The sequence below is a fragment of the Halichoerus grypus genome, chromosome 7 (genome assembly GCF_964656455.1).
Source record: "Halichoerus grypus chromosome 7, mHalGry1.hap1.1, whole genome shotgun sequence".
NCBI classification, from domain to species: domain Eukaryota; kingdom Metazoa; phylum Chordata; class Mammalia; order Carnivora; family Phocidae; genus Halichoerus; species Halichoerus grypus.
This window is the reverse complement of record NC_135718.1, coordinates 128,373,305-128,396,053: the sequence shown is the minus strand read 5'-3', so window position 1 is coordinate 128,396,053 and position 22,749 is coordinate 128,373,305. Positions and strand designations below refer to the sequence as shown.

The 22,749-nt window shown below is 39.9% G+C and overlaps 1 protein-coding gene across 2 annotated transcripts in view; it reads right to left on the bottom strand.

Moving 5' to 3' along the window:
- The window catches only part of LOC118551409 (protein phosphatase 1 regulatory subunit 12B), a 105,136-nt gene that overhangs the window by 31,770 nt on the left and 50,617 nt on the right, over positions 1–22,749 (bottom strand). For both annotated transcript variants that reach the window (XM_078078271.1, XM_036117167.2), the window contains exon 2: positions 3,848–3,978. In XM_078078271.1, coding sequence (XP_077934397.1) covers positions 3,848–3,954 — 107 coding nt within the window. In that variant the 5' untranslated portion in view covers positions 3,955–3,978. The remainder of the gene's footprint in view (positions 1–3,847; positions 3,979–22,749) is intronic.

Sequence of the window (22,749 nt, the reverse complement as noted above, 5' to 3'; positions counted from 1 at the left end):
ATAAATATCAATCTATAAAGTAATATTTACTTTACTCCTGAGAATCTTTATAATTACCCAAAGGCTCAGAAATACCCATTATCTCAATAAATATGCCCCTCAGAAAATAAAGCCCTTCTATTCTTCCTAACTCATGACTGATACAAAGTATTTTTACTACTATCTAAAGGAGGAAGAAAGAAAATTTAATGTGTTTAAAAACTCAGAATAAATTAGCATCCCAATAAACTATAAAGTCAAACTAAATGCTGTACCCTTGGGTCAATCTGCTGCTTCTAAGTTAAACACTTATTGGTAATAAGAATATAAAACATCCAGCTTACTAACAATAAGCCTGAACTCAAATTAAAAGGAGAAAAATAATAGCCTCTAAACCTCTTTTTAAAAATATATCATACTGAGTTCAAATATGAGACAAAAAGGTAATGGAACATGAAATAGAGTGCATTTCAATTCTTTTTTTTTTGAAGATTTTATTTATTTGAGAGAGAGCAAGAGAGAGTGAGAGAGAGAGCATGAGCTGGGGGAGGGGTGGGCAGAGGGAAAGGGATAAGCAGACTCCCTGCTGAGCAGTGAGCCTGACACAGGGCTTGATCCCAGGACCCCAGGATCACGACCTGAGCCGAAGGCGGAGGCTTAACCAACTGAGCCACCCAGACGCCCCTTAGATTCTTCCTAGAAAGCTAGTTTGCCTTTTGTTTGTTTCCATTCCCTTGAAATTTAGAATTCCTATGATTCAGAGCATAAGAGTGTAAAATTTAAGATCTTTAAGATAAAAAAAAAAAAAAGACAAAATGACCAAGGGTTAATCTTATCTAAAACATTGTTCATAGGACCTAAGGTAAAGCAACCAAAATGAATATGAATGAATAATGAATAAATGAATAAATGAACCAAACATAAACAGTGCGGTTCTTTTCCATTGTACAGAAAGCATCACAAATAAGTAAATAATGACAAGGTCAAAACCTGTCTAATAATGATATGCATAATGAAAGATAAATTAAAGAAGGCCATCCCTATCACCACCCCACCTATGCAATAGATTCTAGTCTAGATCATCATTCTCCTGGTCAGACTTTCATATGTCTAATGAGTAATAATTTATATGAGGAAACAGTAACTCTTACTGATTCCTTTCACTCAAGGTAATCTTTATTTGGGCAGGAGATTGTTAAATTTTGAACTTGTTTCCAAAGGAATTGTGTTCATCCAGAAAGATGAATTAAAGAAATCACTGTAAAAAAGCATTTACAATCATTCTCTGTACTCAGCTTCACAAAAAGGAAAAAAAGAGACTCCACGGACAATGCCAACACCAGCGATCCTAATTCCAAGCATGAGCTCTGCTGGTTACCTTCCAAAGGGAAAAAAGTGAAATTCCTGCGTGTAATGAGATCTGGTAACTCAAAAATCACAAACAAGCCATCTGAACAAATAATGACATACAAAAAATGAGGTGCTAACATGTTCTATAACTGTTTCTTCGATAAATTTTTAAAGTAGAAATCAAAATCTATGAGGACGCCCCCATAAGTCTTAGACCGGAGAATGCTGGCATTAGTGGTAAGGCTGAGAATCAGAGCCTTTCCTATGAGATTCTAAAAAGAGGGCAGCCTGAGGGGTGAAGACGTGACTGATTTTTACTAAATCAGAACAGGGAGAAGGACTGAGACTAAAGAAAACTGCATTGTTCGTTTCTGTTGGCTTTGGGGCGAATCCCCGTTGTCCACTTTTTAGAACAAGCAGCCCAGTCAAACACCAGCACTGCCGCATAGCGCTTCTCTGGCTGGGAGTCTCCCTTTGTTTAACTTCTCCCACTGAGCATCCCTGGCTCAAAAGCAAAACAGAGACACAGGCTCTCCCCCAGGAAACCTGGGCAAATCAGATTGTGTAGGAAGCCATTCCCAGGCCTCCACATAGCTGCCAACATAATCCTCCCTGCTGTTTGCTGGATAAGAGAAATGTAACAGAGCTCTAATTATATGGAAAGGGGCCTTAAAACAAGCATCTGATTTTCAAAGGATCACAGAATACCATGATTTTATTCAGTGAATTTACCTTATCAACCTAAATCTACTCTCATCTAGAACACACTCGATTGTCTCATTTAAAGATATTTCAACTGCTAAGCCCTCTTTCCTATTTAAAAAAAAAACAAATACAGGGCACCTGGGTGGCTCAGTTGGTTAAGCGACTGCCTTCGGCTCGGGTCATGATCCCAGGGTCCTGGGATCAAGCCCCACATCGGGCTCCCTGCTCCACGGGAAGCCTGCTTCTCCCTCTCCCACTCCCCCTGCTTGTGTTCCCTCTCTCACTGTGTCTCTCTCTGTCAAATAAATAAATAAAATCTTTAAAAAAAACAAAACAAAAACAAAAACAAAACAAAACAAAAAACCTTCAGAGGTGCCTGGCTGGCTCAGTTGGTTAAGTGTCTGACTCTTGATTTCTGCTCAGGTCATGATCTCAGGGTCATGAGATCGAACCTCCCCCTGCCCCAACAGGCTCTGCAACTCAGTAGGGAGTCTGCTTGAGATTCTCTCCCTCTGTCCCTCCCCCAACTCACATGCACACGCGCTCACTCTCTCTCTCTCTCTCGAAAATAAATAAACCTTAAAAAAATAAATAAATAGCCTTCAAGGGTGCCCGGCTAGCTCAGTTGGTGGAGCATGTGACTCTTGATCTCTGGGTTGTGAGTTTAAACCCCACGATGGACGTAGAGATTACTTAAAAATAAATAAATAGGGGTGCCTGGGTGGTTCAGCTGGCTAAGCGGCCAGCACTTGATTTCAGCTCAGTGTCATGATCTCAGCATCATGAGACTGAGCCCCACATCGGGCTCCATGCTCAGTATGGAGTCTTCTTGAGATTCTCTCTCTCCCTCTGCCCCTCCCCCTACTTGCATGTGCACTCTCTCAAAATAAGTGAAATCTTAAAAAAAAAAAATTAATTAAATTTTTTAAATAAATAAATAATATAAAAATAAAAATAACCTTCATTCCTTCATTCAACATTTATTTAGTACCTCTTATATACCAGACATGATGTGGCCAGGATTCTTCTGCCCAAGGCAGGGGCAACTAGTTGTGATGGAGGTCAGGAGCTACTTATGTGTCTTAATAAACATACCCATTCAACTAAGGTGGAGAATACATGCCAATCCCTACCCTTCCTTTGCTCCATCTTTAGGCTCATTCTTCTGCTATTAACTATATGGGTATTGTGATCAGTATGCCAGGCATTCTCCACCTTCATTTGTACTAAGCACTGATTTTTTTTCTTAAACAATAAAACAAGTTTACAAAGAAGTCCAGAAAAAAATCTCTAGGCCTGCCCACACATTGTTAGAGTTGCTCAAAAAGTGACCCAGAGAGCACAACAGAAGCCACCTCTAAATATCCAAACAAATATGAATTACCTGAGAATAGAAGCAAACAAAAAATTTCAATTAAAAAACTGTGGATTTGGGGCACCTAGGTGGCTCAGCTGGTTAAGCACCTGACTCTTGGTTTCGGGTCTGGTCATGATCTCATGGGTCATGAGATGGAGCCCCATGTAGGGCTCTGCGCTCAGTGGGGAGTCTGCCTGAAGATTCTCTCCCTCTGTCCCCCCCTGACTTGTGCTGTCTTTCTCTCTCTAAAATAAATAAATAAGTCCTTAAAAAAAAACAAATTGTGGATTTAGCAGATATATAAAAACAGTACCAATTATTCCTTAAAAATGATTCAAACTCCTGCTTTTATAATTTGTAATAGAAATTATAACTATTTATGAATTCAAATTTTTAAGAGCAGAAGAGAAATGAAGGCTATTCCTACAAATAATCCAAACCCATACAGAGACTCACTCTGCTATGTTGAGATAGCCACAGGAAGCTGCTGCATGAAGGGGTGTCCAGCCCTCGTTGTCCTGCTGGTTTACATTGGCTCTGTTCTCCACCAGAAACTTCACCATGTCCAAATTTTCATCAATACAGGCCTGAAAAGAAAAGTCCAATCATTCACTTGACAAGTACTGACTGAGTTCTACTATGTGCCAGACACTGCTCTGGGCATTGACAATACAACCGTTGTAATGATACATTAATTTCTATTTCTTGCATACTGATAAAAGTGTCCAGAGAATGACTTCTAAGCTTTGTGATTTTATGCAAACCCCTGAATTGTCTGTATGTCTCAATATCTCAGCTGTGGGGGCACCTGGGGGGCTCAGTTGGTTGAGTGTCCAACTCTTGGTTTTGGCTCAGGTCATAGTCTCGAGGTCATGGGATCGAACCCCGCATCAGGCTCTGCGCTCAGTGGGGAGTCTGCTGGAGATTCTCTCTCTCCCTCTCCCCTCACTCATGTGTGCACACGCATGCACTCTCTAATAAATAATTAAGTTTTTTAAAACAAATCTCAGCTGTGAAATAGGTTTAATGATACTTAATTTTATTTATAGTACTATTAGGATTAATTGTGAAAGTGATTTCTAAAGTACTATAAATGGGTGAGCTGTTTTCATCATCATAATATAAAAGAGGACATGCTAGAAACCACTAATTTGCTTATGAATTTCTAAAGAAAATAATCACACAGAATCAAATGCAATTTTCTCAGTGGGAAGCTAGAGTTGAAGATTCTAGGGTTGCCAAACAATCCTTGCTTTGGTGAGAAAGGATCAGGTGATCACTTCAAACTGAAGAAATGTACTTTCTTTTCATGTGTTTTTTGAATGGCTCCAAACAATACGGCAAAGTATGTTTGTAGTTTGGATGGTTAGGGATCCTTAACTCCCCATCTCACAGCAACAATTAGGAGAAAGCAGACTAGCTCTTTAAATAGAAACTTTAGGCTTACCATAAGCCTAAAAGAAACAGTAACAAATAGCAATGAGATCTGCAGACCAAAAGGCTGTCTTAACTTATCTATAGAATAAAAAGGAGGTAAAATGCCCACATTGATAAAGGCAATCATTATCAAGGTTTTGATTGTTCTAAAGCAGTTGGAATAATTCAGGACCTAGAAACAAATGAGACTCCTTTTTAAAAAAAACTTGTCTTTAAATCCTTTCCTTGGGGCCTGGGGGTGTGTGTGGTGGGAGTTAAAACTTCAGCTGAGAAGCTATTATCAGATCAAAATGATTTTCTATAACAATATTAAGACATTATTTGCCCTTTTCACTGTGTTGACATTTGCACCAAGGATACATAAGGTATTATGGGTAAAACTACTAGTGCTTAATAGGAATCAAGGCAGTAGCATCAAAGGATACTAGTACTCACTGTATTCTTCCCTACCACGTACTCGCAGTTTAAAACAAAACAAAACAGGGGCGCCTGGGTGGCTCAGTTGGTTAAGCGTCTGCCTTCAGCTCAGGTCATAATCCCAGGGTCCTGGGATCGAGCCCCGCATCGGGCTCCCTGCTCAGCGGAAAGCCCGCTTCTCTCTCTCCCACTCCCCCTGCTTGTGTTCCCTCTCTCGCTGTGTCTGTCAAATAAACAAATAAATAAATAAAACCAAAACAGTTTCATTTAAGAATGACCTTGATGGGGGTCCCTGGGTGGGGTGCCTGGGTGGCTCAGTCAGTTAAGCGTCTGCCTTTGGCTCAGGTCATGATCTCAAGGGTCCTGGGTTGGAGCGCCACATAGGACTCCCTGCTCAGCGGGTAGTCTGCTTCTCCCTCTCCCTTTGCCCCTCCCCCCTGCTCATGCTCTCTCTCTCTCTCTCTTGCTCTCTCTCTATCTCACTTACTCTCTCTCTCTCTCCCTCAAACAAATAAATGAAATCTTTGTGAGAGAGTCAGAGAGAGCGCGCGAGTGAGCACAAGCAGGGGGAGCACAGGCAGAGGGAAAAACAGGCTCCCTGCTGAGCAAGAAGCCGGATGCGGGACTCGATCTCAGGACCCTGGGATCATGATGACCTGAGCCGAAGGCATAAGCTTAACCAACTGAGCCACCCAGGCGTCCCATCGAATCTTAAAAAAAAAAAAAAAAAATGACCTTGATGAAGCAGTAAAATATTAATTTTATTAAATCTCAGTCCTTGGTTATAAGTCTTTTAAATATTATGTGTGATATAGGAGGTCTACATAAAGCACTTCCGCTGTATCCCAAAGCATGATGGTTGTCTCCAAGAAAAAAGCACTTGTGCATCTATTGTGAGATGAACTAGCCACTTTTTCATGGAATGCTATTTTTACTCAAAAGAACTGACATGCAAATTATGGTTTAAGACTTGAAAATGGGGCGCCTGGGTGGCTCAGTTGGTTAAGCGACTGCCTTTGGCTCAGGTCATCATCCTGGAGTCCCAGGATCAAGTCCCGCATCAGGCTCCCTGCTCAGTGGGGAGTCTCCTTCTCCCTCTGACCCTCTCCCTTCTCATGCTCTCTCTCTCTCATTCTCTCTCTCAAATAAATAAATAAAATCTTTAAAAAAAAAAAGACTTGAAAACGACCAAGGTGAGTCTGTCACTTCAAAGAAAATAACTAGTATTTGTTGCCAGTGACAAAATTTGACCATCCAAAAGAACTCGGAATTTTGGGAAACATACCACTACCATGAACTTGACAGCTTCTTAATACTTTTCTGATGAGATCAGTGGGACTATCCACAAATGTATAAGTAAATGCATTAACATTTAGAAAATCTGCATAACTCAATGAATCCTTATTTTCCAAGTACTAATGAAATACATGGTATAGATAATCATGCATGGGTAAAAGATTCATTCAAAGTATAAGTTAGGACCACTCAATTTTGATGTCACAAAGTAAGAAAAATCCACTGACATGTTTCAGATTCTGCACTGCAAATAATATTTAAGAAACTCCTACTTGTTGGACTTTTAGTATAATATTCAAGAAAAGTATCCACAATTGTCTGTACAGGCTATTAAAATACTCTTCCCTTTTCCAAATTTATATATATATAGGGCTTAAGGAGTACATATATTACTCAGAGAACTTACAGGCACTTCCTCCAGAGACAAACCTCACGTCAGTTCTGCCTAGAAGCAGGGGCATGCATGAACAAAGACTGATTCAATTTGGATGAAAATTTAATTAGGTAACCCTGGTTACAAAAAGCATCTTTGTTCATTTTTCTCAAACCATTTGATACTCTTTTTACAATTACTGAGATTAGCTAACATATCAGCCTAGATTTGATTTGATGCAATATAATATATTCCTCTAACTTGACCTTTGGAAGCCAGATGATTCTTATAGCCAAAATTCATAATGGTCTCTTTTTCAACAAGCAGCTCCAAAACTTACATTTCTTCTATGATGTTCTCTCAGGTTTATCAATTTCTACAAGCATTCCTCATTTACTCTTTATTTCTTTACCATGTAAAATATTTCATAACTATTATTATCACTAAATTTCAGATATATTGCATGTCTGCTAGTGTGCAATCCCCATAGGTAAGATTTGGCTAACTCATTGCAGAGTACCTTGCTAAAAACTGTTAATAAAGACTTTTTAGTGAAAGGATAGAAGGGAATACTTTTTAAAAAGGTACTAAAGTCTAAGGAGAAGAAAGTGCTTTGCCCATGTAATAACAAACTCCTGTATCATTAAGATCAAATGTGCCATCTTAACCTGCGTTAAGCAGCTGGGTCAACTGCTTCCTGCTCGGTTACAAAATTGCTTTGGCTCAACAGTCTAAAAACTTTAGCTCCAATGGCCACGCCCCCACCAGGCAGACTTTTGGAAGCCAAGGTTTTCAAGATCATTCTTTGTCCTCTGAAGATGAGAGCAGCCAAATCCCAGAGAGCCTAAAATAAGCCCAGTGAGTCCAGGTATCAAACGGGAGAAAACTTCTCTTTCCGTCCCTCTTACTTCTCTCCCTTCCTTTTCTTAATCTCCTTCACCCTATCACCACTTCAGTTCTTTTCCTTTTCAGTTTTATATTTTTGTCTATGAATCTCAAATTCTTGATACAGTATTTTCAGTATTTTTAGACATTGTGAGGATGTTTGAGAACAAAAAACTAGCCTAATCTGCAATGTACTTTGGCAGATCATCAGTCTCCAAAGAATCATCTCAAAGAAAATAAAGTAGGTCAAGAGTTAAATTATTCCTCATACCCTCCACAAAGTGAAGGACACTATATTGTTAAAAACATCAGCTTTGGGGGCGCCTGGGTGGCTCAGTTGTTAAGCGTCTGCCTTCCGATCAGATCATGATCCCAGGGTCCTGGGATCGAGTCCCGCATCAGGTTCCCTGCTCAGTGGAAAGCCTGCTTCTCCCTCTCCCACTCCCCTTGCTTGTGTTCCCTCTCTCGATGTCTCTGTCAAATAAATAAATAAAATCTTTTTTAAAAAAACAAAAAAAACATCAGCTTTGAAGTCAGACAAACCCAGGATTGCATACCAGCTCTGCCAATATGTAAAACCTGGAATGAAGTATGTAACCTGAGGATCAGTGTACTCATCCTTTTTTTTTTTTTTTTTTAAGATTTCATTTATTTATTTGAGAGAGAAGAGAGAGAGCATAAGCCAGGGGGAGACGCAGAGGGAGAAGGAAACGCAGACTCCCCGCTGAGCGGGGAGCCCAATGCGGGGTTTGCTCCCAGGACCCTGGGATCATGACCTGAGTTGAAGGCAGACACTTAACCAAAGAGCCACCCTGCTGCCCTCAGTGCACTCATCTATAGCATGAGAATACGACCTACCTCATAGGATTTTGTGAGGATTAAAGGAGCTAAACCCTGGCATTGTTGTTTTAAAGCCACCAGTTTAACAAATAGCAGCTTCCCCAGGAAAGAGCACAAATTGTACTAACTCTTCACCCATCACTGCCCTCCCTCACCTCCAGGATCTTATAGGAGGAAGGCAGTTTGGTTAAAAAAATGTCTTTGAACTATAAAGATTTTAGAGCTTTTTATTAAGTCTGACTTCAAAAAATTTCCTCTCTAGTATCCAGGATTCTGCAGGTTCCTAAATTCAGGAGCTTTGTGAATAAAATAGTATGTACCACGGTTAAGCTGAAAGAGAATCATCCTCGGAGACAATCCACAGAGTTGTGCTCATGAAATATCTTGGAGTGACCATTCTCCATTCTTTTTGTTTCTGTCTCCAGAAGAAGGAATATGACTAAAGCCATGAAGGCGAGACAAATAGTCACTGAAAACCTTCTCCAGTGAATAACGACTAAATTTAGATGCCCTTCTGCCCACTCCATTTGCAGCTGTGCTGCTGACTCATTCACGACTGAAGCATGGTGGATGAGCAGATTCGTCCATCTATAAAACCTTGTCCAGGGGCATGGACTCCAACATGATGCCTCTACATAGAGCGATCATGAATCTTCCAGATAGATGAGTCTTTCCTTTCCTTGAATAGGCAAAGGATGCTAAAGAAGTTTCTGATGTTACTCATGACATCAATGGGAATATTCTTTGCATTTAACCCTATTCCTTCTGCTGTGGCTTATGTCATTTCCTTCTATTTTTCATTCCTGAGGATACACAGAACATTGCTAAAATAACAAGTTCTCCTAAGCTCCTTAACAAAAGGAGATATTATTTAATTATTGGTCCAGAGAGATATTAGGAAAATTGCCACATAATAATTTAAAACTTCCTAAAATCAGCATGTCACATTTCCTTGGCAATGATAAGCTATCTCCAAGGAAAAAAGACTTGATTTTACCAATAAAATGATAAAAGGGAACTCTGATCTCTCTACTGTACCTAATATTGCTCTCTCTATATCAAAGACAAAAGTGGCTGATGGTTGATCGGTGCCAGAGTTAAATCTGGGAGTGCAGAGAAAGCCTTACAAAACAAAGCCTCCTCCATTCCCAAAATAGCCTGCAACTGTCACCACCACCAAGTGCCGCTGGCTCCAAGAGCTGACCTTGCTCTCGTGTCTCAGAATACTGCTAAAACTACCTGCCTTTGCTCCAGAACAACTCTCTTCCCCACAAAACCCAGCTCGAGATGCCAGGGCAGATGACACCTAGAAGCTGGGCTTTATGCTGCATACCAGCTATTTGTTTGGACTTCTCAGCTCACACTTCTGATTTCAACAAATCATGCTGACCAACGTGCTGGGAGATGACGATGTTTGTAATATATCCCCATTCCATCCATTTCACTATTTTGTCCTTTAGCCTCCCAAAATTTATATAATTCAATAATAATAATAATTTACATATAAGGTATGTAATTCAAAATTTATATAATCTCCCAAATTATATAATTTCAACTTTATGCTGGAAACCCTAAATACAACGAGCATAATTTCTTTCACACAAACATTGATCAGCCAAACCCCACATTCCTGAATCACCTATATGAACATCTCAAGTCATCCCTAGCAAAGCTAGACTATAAATTCCACAAAGGCTATTGACAGACCTAGAAAACACCTAGAGCAGCACCTGGCACACAAGAGCCCTGAACAGATATGTTAAGTGGAAGAATAAATGCCCAAATGCATAGAAAGTCACATTTTCTGTACATTCAGTTGATTCTCAGATATCTAGAATCACCCAAAGACTTCTCTCTAGGCTGCCCAAGGTGATTCCATCAAAATCATACAGCACATCCATGTATGGACTAGGGCCAGGCAAGGATGTTGTATACTGCTGCCTCCCACCCATTGTGTATTGTCCATGTGTCTCCTTTTCAATGGTGCAGTGTGTTGAATGGCGGCCCCCCAAAAGATATGTCCATGTCCTAGTCCCTGAAACCTGTGAATACACCTTACCTGGAAGAGGGGTCTCTGCAGGTATAATTAAGGATGTTGAGATGGCAAGATCAACTTATCAAAGTGGGGCCTAACTCCAATGACAAGTGTCCTTATAAGAGCTAGAAAGGGGTCGCCTGGTTAAGCGTCTGACTCTTGATTTTGGCTCAGGTCGTGATCTCAGGGTTGTGGGATCGAGCCCCTCATGGAGTCTGCTTAAGGATTCTCTCCCTTTCCCTCTGCCCCTCCCCTTGCTCACTCTCTCTCTAAAAACAAATAAATCCTTAAAAAATAGAGAGAGAGGCAGGGGGAGATTTGAAACAGACCAAAGAGGAGGAGGCAATGTGACCACAGAGGCAGAGACTGAGGTGACACAGCCACAAGTCAAGGAATGTTGACGGTCAGCAGAAACTGGAAGAGGCAAAGAACCAATCTTCCCCTACAGCCTATAGAAGGAGTGCGGCCTTATCAACACCTGGATTTCAGGCTTCTAGCCTCCAGATAATACATTCTAACTTGTGCAATAATAAATTTCTGTTGTTTTAAGCCACCATGTTTATGGTAATTTATTACTGAAGCCATAGAAAACACAATTGGCAGAAAACAGGAAATCAGAACCTGAAGAGTCTGCCACATCTTTATCCCTTGGTATTAATGAAAATCACAGCAGTGAGTCATCCTTTCTTTGCCAGATGAAAAATGGTCAAAACATTAATTATACCACTTTTTAAAAGACAACTACATTTAACAGAAAGTTTTCGAAGGTTTTTTTTCTAGTAATTAGCCCTAATAGCAAACACCTTGGAAGACCTGCCCATGGTTCTCCCACTAGGTATTTTGCTGGAAGTACTCTGGCTGAGGACTGAAACTGAAACTAGGGTGGCAGGAACTGAGGAGTTTGCTGTGAAACCCAACATTTCAAAGCTCAAAGTCCCCCTGCTCCAATGAGGTAGCCTCAGCACAGAACAAGAATTTATGCCAGCAAATTAAAGGTGATAAAGGAGTCAGTAAATTTGGAAACCTCAACCATCAGCAGATCATCACTATGAGAAGGCTTTAACATATTAGTAGTTAAGATTGACTGATCCAACGCTTGAGTCACTCCTTCCAAGTACCTGTCTCTCTATTCCAATCATGATATAGTATAACTACTACTCAAGTGAAAATCGTAATAGCATTCTGCTCCAACATGACAGGTGACTCCAGCAACTGTCAGCCCTGTGTAAAAGACTCCCAACCCCACTGGCATAGACAGTTTGGCTCCCAGATGGTGAGAACTATATCTGATTATGTACTCAGTGGTCAGACAGGCTCTGGACACTGATTTGTTGTAGCCTTTTGGGAGAGATAGCCAAGAGAAACAGCAGAAGTAAAGAATTTTCCATGGAGTGTCATACTGACTAAGATTTCTTCTCAGTAAACTGGCATATTACCTGCAAGACTATAAACGTTTACAATTTGGGACCAGAAAACACCTTCTTTCAGTTAAGAGCAAGTATCATACTAAGGGTTGATAATATTTAGATATCAAAAATATGTTCATTTTGAATTCTACTAAGGCCTCCTCTAAATGCCCGAGCCCTTACCCTTCAAATAATGTTTCCTTCAGCCTTCTCCATTCCCCATGCATTTATCCCCTTGAATGAAGAAAAGCCCATTAAGTTGTCTTACAGGTATGGCTTTGGCAAATTTTGTGCCACACAAGGCTATATACATTTGACCTCTCTCTCATTAGATCAAGGCAGGCTTTTAGAAAGTTGAGAAGAAGAAAGAATAAAGGGCCCATCTTTTTAAAGCCCATGGTTATTCCAAACAGAACTTTTATAGTTCCAGTGTCCAAATCTCTGTTTCATGATTCATTGATCATCCTGATTTTGAGGAACAATAAATGAGGCCTAGTAATAATGATAAAAATCCCAAGCATGAGTTTCTCTCAAGTCAAAAGAGTGTACACAGCTGAGACACTCGGACACTTGTATATAAATAAGAAAGCCCTTCTTGAAGTTATTTTCTTACCAACTCTGCACATAAGAGCTGAGGCACACTAATGGGATGATTCATCTTTACAGACTTGATCAAAAGAGGTTCCTTGGAAAAAGCATGTTTCAACAAAGATGTAAAAGAAGGAAAGAACATGGTAGCTAACGCAATAAACACCAGGACTTTTCATGTGACAGATGGAGAAACTAGTCCCGGGAAAGTTAAATGACTTATTTAAGGTCACATATTCAGTTGCAGAAGTACCTAAATGTTTTCTACCTACCAATTTAGAGGTATCCAAAATAGAGTTCATGGGCCAGTCTCCAGACACCACTTGGCCCATGGAACATTTTTAATACCTGATACTATCTTCCTAAAAATAACTTTGCTTTAGCATATATAGGGTAAACTGATACTAGTCTAACTCTCCAATAATTTCATATGAGGAATGTGCCCAATTGGTTGATTTGAGTTGGTCACTCCTGGCTAGACTACATGCAAAACACAAAGATCCCATTAAGGTGCTTTGGTTACCACTCTGTTTATTAGCATGAGTCTGGATTAGAAACCTCCCTCATATCTTGGCTACCTATCTTAACCACAGCCCCCCAAAGGTCTATTGTGCTGCCAACTTGGCATGTAGAGTAAATTGCTGTCCCAGGGAGAGGGATTTTTCTATTTAACTCCAGATCACTCTGTGCCCATAAACAAGTGTTTCATAAGCCGCAAGAGTACGGCCTGAAAGCTATGGCATGGGCAATGATCCACAGCTGTCAAGTAAGCCTTGTGAAAAGAAGGAAGGCAATTCTGGGTCTGAGCTGGGTAAGGAGTAAAAGCCACAAAAAAATTACAGGAAGATTGACTTCTCAGAAAGTATAAATCAGTACAGCAAATTTTATCCCTAAAAGGAGATATTAAAATAAGAGGTTACTCTTTTCCAAGCACATTTTCATCAAGAGTTTTACACGGGCAAAGCTAGTCATATGTGAGTCCAAATCACTTACTGGCATGTCTCCCCACATGTAGGGTCCTCTGTGGTAAAGAAAGCAGCCCCAGCAGGAACAGTGTACTGGTTAAGAGTGCAGACTATGGAATAGACTTCCTGGGTTCAAATCCCAGGTCTACTAAATTTTGTGTTCGTAAAACAAGTTATCTCTGTATGTTCCAGTTTCCTCATCTATAAAATTATCACACGAATTATGGTACCTACTTCATGGGGTTACAAATGAGGTAATGTACATAAAAATACTTAATGTACAGCATATAGTTAAATGCCACATGTTGGCTGCTGCTAGTATTATTACTATTACTGCTCCCCTCCCCCCCCACCGCCCTCATCCCTAAGAGATAGCAAGAACACTCCTTTCCACACCAGAAAGGGCAAAAAATATATACTTAAAATAAACATAAATATAGCATAAACTCTCTGTAAGTTCTAGTAGATGCCAACAGACCACAGTCAGGTTTTATTAAAAGAGAAGGAAGTAAATTAGAAGGATCAGAGGAAAGGGAAGACAGTGAGCCAGGAGTGGAAGAATGACTCTCCTACAGCTGGCAAAGGAAGTTCAGGGGCTGCATGCTGGGTTTTGCCATAACAGTCCCTGGCTACAGAGGGGTCCATCAGGTCTATTGTTAGCATAGGCAGAAAATCTGAGAACACAGATTTAAGTTCCGGATCTGACACTGACTCACATTACCAAAGAACAGGTTAAGAATTTATCTTAGTAATACATTCCTTGACTGTAAAGTGCCTTTCATTTATTCATGTAACAAACATTTACTGAGGCCTATACTCTGCCAGACATAATCCTTAGGAGAAGATGCAGGAATAAAAAATGAATAAGACTTTACCATTTCATGGTAGAAAGAGATATGTAAATGATACATGTAACAGAAATCATACTCTAATATAAAATGAGTGATATGTACAAAGTATTATAATACAGAGTAAGAAGTCACTAACTTTGTCTGGGGGTAACAGGGAACACTTCACAGAATGGATATTATTCACCTGAGTTATAACGGAGAAGGAGGTAGCCAGTTTAAAAAGCAGGGATGAAAATAAAATAAAATAAAAAGCAAAGATAAAGAACATCAGGAGCAAAGGGAACAGTAATACAAAGGTCTGGAGAAAAGGAAAAAAAAGAAAGTCTTTTGGAATGGTGAGAAGTTTGGCATTTTGTACTCAGATGGGGATGGGGGCACACATGAAAATCTGAACAGGGCTTCATTTGCCATACTGAAGAATCTGAATTTTACCCTACAGGTTAATGGGAAATGGAAGGAAGAGAGGCTGGTAGGATAGGTTGGCAGCAATGAAGGTCCCTGTATCTCATGATAAAAAGTTTAACCTTTATCCTGAAGGAAACAGGGAGGTACTGAGTCTTTTAAACCAGGGAGTGACATTACCAGAATTGTATCTTAAGAACGGTAACTGTGGTGGGAATATGAAGATTGAACTACTGGCAGGAAAAATTCACAACAGAGACAACCACTGAGAAAACTATAATCAAGGCTACAGAGGATGAGGTCTTGAAGTAAGGTCCTGGCAGTGGAGGCATGGAGGAGGGGATGGATTTGAGAAGCATCCCTGAGGTAGAAGGGACAGCATAGCTGATTAGAACGCCCATGGTGAAAAAGGATAACGCAGAGACGGTTAAGAGCTTAGGACCCCTGGTAGACTGCAACACCGCGTAGTCAGAACAGGGAATATAAGGAAGTCTTAGAAGTCTTTTCTGTTGCTGATTCCTACCCAGTGCTAATTTCTGTTCAAGCCTAAGTGACTTACATCCAGGAACTACATCTGAGCAGCAAGCTAGCATGTACTACTCGCTGCCCTTTCCCTATTAAATAATCCTAAAGTGAGCCCAGGGAAATTGAAGCCAACCAGCCCAATCTCACAGCTGTTCCCAGCCCCACAGCAAAGCCCTGGTTGGGTCAGTGTCATGAATACGGCGGCATGGCCCTGGCAAAGCATTATCGTACAGCAGCCCACAGAACAGGGGAATTGAGGTTATGGCAGAAGGTCTCCGCTACTGCTGAGGTCTCTTCAAAGTCACATGTTAGTGGTAACAATGGTGACTTTACAATTCAAGCGGACACCTCCATTTTTCCTCTAAAATTAAAATCTTTGGGATAGAAAAATGTTGGTAAATTAAAAGCCTTTTGTTTGGCCCATGTGGCATTTTAAAAATAAAGATTTTTCACATTAAAAAATTCCACATTCGAGATTTAAAAATTAGAATATCTGGCAATGCAAAGTAACAACTGAACTGAGTGGCAGTTGTCTTCTCTAGGCAGAGCATGAGTACCTGATGCCCCACACCCCACCATCCTCTACTGTTTTATACTTAGCCTACTTTTATTAAGTTACATTACCTGCCTATCCTTTTTAGGCATTTTCCCCAAATATTTTATTATGAAAATGTTCAAACATAGAAAAGTTGGAAGAATTTCACAGTGAATACCCATTTACCTTCACATGACCTGTAGTCCACCATTAACACTGTGCTATACTTACTTTATCACATGTCCATCCCTTCACTCATTCATTTCAGACATTCATAATAATTTCCTCAAACATGTCACATGCATATTAGCAAGAGTTCAACGCTTGTTTAGAGTATTATTTTTCTTTTGAAGTAAAATTTACATATAGTGAAAAGCACAGATCGTCAGTACACATTTACTGAGTTTCGACAAATGTATACATTTGTGTTATCCATCGCTTTAGGCATTTCAGCATCCCTGAGGCATCTGACCCCTGGGACAGAGAAATGTTTTTCTACATTGCTCTGACCTCAGCACTGTCAGTGGCTAAGAAAATACTATCAGTGGAAACACAGTTGACCTCTCTGAAGGTACCACCTTGTTTCTGATGCACCTTAACAGACCAAATCTGGGTATAACCAATTTTGCTAATAATATCAATTCACTACTTGGGCTGAAAGAGAAGACGCTAGTGGTTAAGACTTTGAAAATATGAATAACTTGTTTTTTCCTGAAAGCATCAAGCTCAATAATATAAGAAACATGGCCTATAGTTCAATCCTCAGACTATGTCCTAGAGGTAAGAGAGTGCAATGAATAATAAAAAGCAATAGATAACACAAACATCCCTTGAGGTCACACATAAGAGTTAGACTTCACTCTCCCTGACTAGCTTGGTGGTAGTGCCAAGGTAACCAGGAAAGTTCCTTTATTTAAGAGGCAGCATTCCTAAGCTCAGAAAAGATCAGGAACAGCAAAAAAGTAGAAACCTCAAGCTCCAAAGGCAGAATAATGGACAAGTGTAAACCTAAAAAAAAAGATGCAAAATTTACTGTTAAGTCAAAGACTTTCCACATAGCCCACCAATGCAATGGCATCCTTTATGGAAACGAAAATGAGAAATGCCCCCTGTCTCCTTTGATGGTAAGTGCTTACTTATCTGAAATCAAATACAAGCCTCCTGGAGCACTTCACTGGCAGTGTGCTCAGAATAAGTCGAACCTTGCCAAGAAGAGAATTTCAGACACTGTTGCAGAGGTGCTGAAGGTTAAGGAAAGAGTATGTGTTACCTTGCTCTTTCAATCTATCTCAACTGTCTCATTTACGGAGTGGCCTTGAGCCCAAGCTCTGAGCAACTGTATATCTAGGACAAAGGTAGAGGGCAAATTTCAGAACAGAGTGCAGGACATTACAAGACACTGTACAGGCAAAAAAGTCTAACTTCAATGTCACAGCCCATCCCAATCTTCCCACAATTAGGTTTCCTAGCTGTAAGATAGAAAGCATCAAACTTAACCTTCCTTTTATTTCAGGGTTGATATGAGGACACATGAGACAACAAATATGAAAACAGATTTTTAAAAAGATAAGTAGTACATAAATCCAACTATTGCTGTTAACACACACTCTTTGTGTTATTTTAGCAAACAAAATATACCGTGAGGCAATCTAGTGAATTGTTTTAGAGCAAGGGTCGGCAAACTTTCTCTCTAAGTCAGAGTAAGTATTTTTGGCTTTGCAGGTCATACAGTCTCTTGCAAATACTCAACTCTGCCAACCGTAGTGTGAAAGCAGCCATCACAAACCAATGAGTGTAGCTGTGTTTTAAGAAAATTTTATGGATACTGAAATTTGAATTTCATATGTCTCACATGTCACAAAATATTATTCTTCTTTTGCTTTCTGCAACTAATTAAAAATGCAAAAACCATTTTTAGCTTGTAGGCTGTATAAAACCAGACAGTGGGCTGGATGTGGCTTGTGGGCTATAGTTTGCCGACACCCAGTTTAGAGCACTGGCCAAAAAATTTGAGTTCAAATGCTAGCTGTGAAACTGAATGGCTGTAAGACCATAGGTAAGTTACTTGTCTCTGCCTCGGTTACCTCATCTTTAAAATGGGAAGAACAATAATAGTTTTCTTAGAGTGTCTTATGAGGACTAGATGACTTACTATGTGTGCATGTTAAGTATGTGACTGGCACAGTGTGACTGCTCACACATATTGCTACTCGCTGTCACCCACCATTCCCAGAACAATTCTCCAACGTACCACGCTTGCATATACCTCTACACATTTATACATGCCATCTCCTAAGCCTGGACCATACTTCCCTGCTTAGAGCTTCTCTGTGGTCTCAAAGACTTAGTTTAAACATTACCTCCTCTATAAAGCCTGCCTGACGGTCCTTCTCATCCTAGCAGAGTCAGTCACCACCACCTGTGTTCCTGAGGGCCTATTACAGTGCATTGCATTCTACTGCACTTATCTTTGTCAACTTACCAACCAGACTATGAACTCCATCTATGCAGAGTATGACTTACTAATTGTATCCCCAGGGCCCAGAATAGTGCTGAACACACAGGAGGCATTCAATATATATTTGCTTAATGGTATCATTAACAATATAGAACAGAACCTACTATATTAAGTGTAACTAGGATAGAAATCTCCTAGTTATATGACAAACATATAACTATAAATACAAAAATAATTTCAAATATCCTATTTTTAGCATAATCAATCATGTAAATATTCATCCTGACACATACCCAGTAAGCAACCAGTTTGTCCTGGCACTGTTAGCTGGCAGCAGACATCTCAGAATCCACACAGTGAAAATCACAACACTAGCTTTTAGTGATACAAAAGTCCATCCCCCACCTCAATGTATACAAAATAATCTGTGTTTGGTAGTGGGTGAAGGAGGGAACTAAAAGGTGAAATTTGAAATTTCCACCAACATAACACTGCATATGGCAAGAGGTAAGACGTTAACAGAATAGGAGCCCTTTTCTGATCCTGCCCTTAAATTCTTAAGGAAATACTCAATGATCAAAAGGCTTCACCAAGGCCACTGAAAGAGGTATGTTTTCTCAGCCAGTTAGGATTCTCACTAAAACAGAGTTACTTGGGCAACCCAAGGCACCACCCTTCCCACTCTCAGCCTGCCAGTGGTGTTCTGCCACTCTGTTTAGACCTCTGCCAGGCAAGCTATGATACTGTGCCCAGTTGATTCTGCGCCAGACACAACATTCCCTCTGACAGAAGATGCTTTGTGTCTGGTAATACTGGGCTAACCGGTATACCTGGCATACTACCTCTTAAAAATCAAAGCTGTTTTGGAAGAACAGGTTAAAAGGGGAGGGGACTTCAAAGTAACTAGTGGACATTTCCTGAAAGGTAGTTTAATGTCCTCAAAATCAGTCAAATGCTATTAACAACCATGAAGAGGGTCCAGTGAGGACTCCGATCACAGCCTACCAGGTGACACTAACATGACATAACATGAAGTAGAAACTTCATTTTCTACTTTGTCACATTTGTAAAATCCCAGCTGGTTGCTGTGGAAATGACAGCATAACTGGTCTTCCCTTGGGTTTCTGGTGTGTGTGTGTGTGTGTGTGTGTGTGTGTGTGTGTGAATGAGTGTGATGCACTGGCTGAGAATTCTCAGTTTCTCCAGAAGTCTCTTTCCCTCTTCTAGGCCATGAGATCACACACTATGAGAATCTGCCAAATTTAAGGAACAGAAAATTCAACATATAAAAGATACTTGTATTAGGAAGATGCTGAATTTTTGTCTTTGTCATTGTTATTACTTTTATTACTATCATCCTCATCCTCATCATTATCATTTCCTTCAGTGCCTGGAAATGGCTTCATGTATAGCATTTGAACAGATGAATCTGGACACTCTCATGATTGCTAATTCATAGCATAATACTAGATACATCATATCAACAACTTTTTTATTCCAATACTGTGATAACACTGATCAGTAGGATTAAGTTTTATTTTATTTTAGGGCCAGATTAATTTCAATGAAATAATAAAATGTAAGTAAATTATAATGCCATTCTTTCTTCCAAAATACTCAAATTTTAAATATATTCCCATGGGTCTTCCCAAAAGTCCTCCAAGGAAGGGAAATATTGGTGAATAATGATGATAATCTTGATAGCAGCCAATGTTTTTTGAGGACTATTTGAAGCTGGGCCTGTGAACAAGACATGGAAAGAGAGTAGAGTGAGAAGACCTAGCACCAAGATTTGAAAATTCTAACATTTAAAAACCATGTAGAGAAGAATGTGCAAACAAGGAAGATGCAACAAGAGAAGAAGGGGGGGAAGGCAAGAAAAATTTATCATGAAAGTCTTAGGATAAAAAGGTGAGAGAGAAGGACAGAGTGGTTTATGTTGCTGAGAGTCAAGTAAGATGAAGAATGGAAATGTCAGAATTAGCAATCTGAAGGTCACTGATGATCTTAGCAAGAAGTGTTTCAATGCAGCAATGAGATGAAGTTGAGATAGGAAGGGAATAAAGAGTGAGGGGAAAGGAAAGCAAGGGTAAGTCTTGAAAAATATGGCTAAGAAAGGGAGGAAAAAGGCAGGGTGATACGTAGAGGCCAGGGAGGGGTCCTGAGAATTTTGTTATTCCAAGATGGAAGAGATCTGAGCATGTTTAATGACACTTGGAAGAGTCCAAATAAAAGGAAAAGCTTGAAGAGAGAAACTGAACAGTGTCTGGTTGCAGAAGAAGGGTTCCAAAACAAAGATGGGAGTGTTAGCATTAGATGGGAAGAACACCTCTGCTACTACACCAGGAGGGAAGGAAAAAAGAGTGTTTCTGACTAAGGCAGAGTGGTTTGTAGGTGAAAAGTTAAAGAATTCTAATTTCTCTGTTTCCTATTTTATCTGTGAAATAGTATTAATAATCATAATAGTAATGAAGGTGGTAGTAGGAGTAATAATAGTAATAATGTTTATTATATTGAATATTAATATTTAATAAATACATATTAATTATATAAGTGACAGAATGTTATTTATAGAATTATTAGAATTATTTATTTATTGTTATTTACAGAATTATTAGAATGTGATTATTATGATTAACAAATAATAATAATAATATTGTTGAGTACTATGGGTTAAGCACTGTGTTATACATTAATTTAATCCTCCTAGCAAACTTTTAAAAAGGATATTTTTATTTTCACTCTTCAAAGGTTGGGGAGTCTGGGTGGCTCAGTCCGTTGGGCATCTGCCTTTGGCTCAGGTCATGATCCCAGGGTCCTGAGCAGGAAGCCCGCTTCTCCCTCTCCTGCTCCCCCTGCTTGTGCTCTCTCTCTCTCAAATAAGTAAACAAAATCTTTAAATAAATAAATAAATAAATAAATAAATAAATAAAAGGTTAAGTAGTTTGTCCAAGGTCACATGGCTAAAAACTAAGCCAGCATTCAAACCCAATCAGTCTGGCTCCAGAGCCCACACTATGAACTACTTTATTATACCAACTCTCAATTTAGACCTTGAGGGTCACCAGACTTTTAACAAGTCTCATGTTAAAGCTCTTTAAAGAGCTTTTTTTTGGTGCAGTGATGGAGACAAAAACCAGATCAGAGATTCTGTGGAGTGGTAGGAGGTAACATCATCTGCTGACAAAAAAGGAGGAAATTGGGTGGTCAGAAGTGTGGGGAGAATAAAGAAGTGGAGAATGATCTTTTCAGGGAAAGAAGTAGTGAGTTTCCAGACAATGGGAAGATCTATTTGAATTTGGTGACCATGAATGTAAAGTGGTAAAAAATCTGCACTATTTTGTGATTTTTAGCCACTTGGGTGTAACCACAGAGAAATCAGAATTGGGTTCATCAAGGGTTAGAACTCTGTCTGAAAAGTTCAAAAATTTCATAGAGGTAAAGAAGTTTAGGGGTTTAATTTAGTAACAGGGAAAGTGTTATTGAAGTGCACACAGAACCTAAGCAAGATAATAAGGGGGGGCGCCTAGGTGGTGCAGTCAGTTGAGCGTCAGACTCTTGGTTTCGGCTCGGGTCGTGATCTAGGATAATAGGATCGAGTCTGGGCAGGCTCCGTGCTCAGAGCGGAGTCGGCCTGAGATTCTCTCTCCCTCTGCATTCCCCACCCGCTCTCTCACACTCACTTGCTCTCTCTCTCTCTCTCAAATAAATAAATAAGGGGTGCCTGGGTGGCTCAGTCAGTTAAGCATCTGACTCTTGGTTTCGGCTCAGGTCATGATCTCACGGTTGTGGGATCCAGCCCTTATCGGGCTCTCCGCTCAGCATGGAGTCTGCTTGAGATTCTCTCTCTCTCCCTCTGCCCCTTCCCCAGCTCATGCTCTCTCTAAATAAATAAATAAAAATAATTAAAAATAAATCTTTTTTAAAAAGATAATAAGGGAAGCTGATAAATTAGGAAGAAAGGGGATGGGGAGAAGAACTAGAGGTCCCAATAAGAATTTGGTTACAATGGGAGTAAGGACTGAACTAGTCATTACATGTTACCTTCAAAAAGCCAGATGCTTTGAGAAGTAGCTCTAGGTGAAAACTGTCATAGATGTGACTGTGGAAGTGAGTGACAGAGCAAGATGGAGGGATAAGTCACCCAAAAGGAGGAAGTTAAGAAACTGAGAGGCCAAAGTGTTGGATGCTCTGATAGTAATGAGACTGAGAGGAAGTTGTGAGTTGTCTTTGAAGAATGAGAAAGAAGGTGGCCTAGCCAAATAGCATGCAAATCAAAGGAGCAGAAGGTATTTTATTTTTATAAGAGGGTATGGAAAGTAATGCTCAGGAAGTGATAATGGTG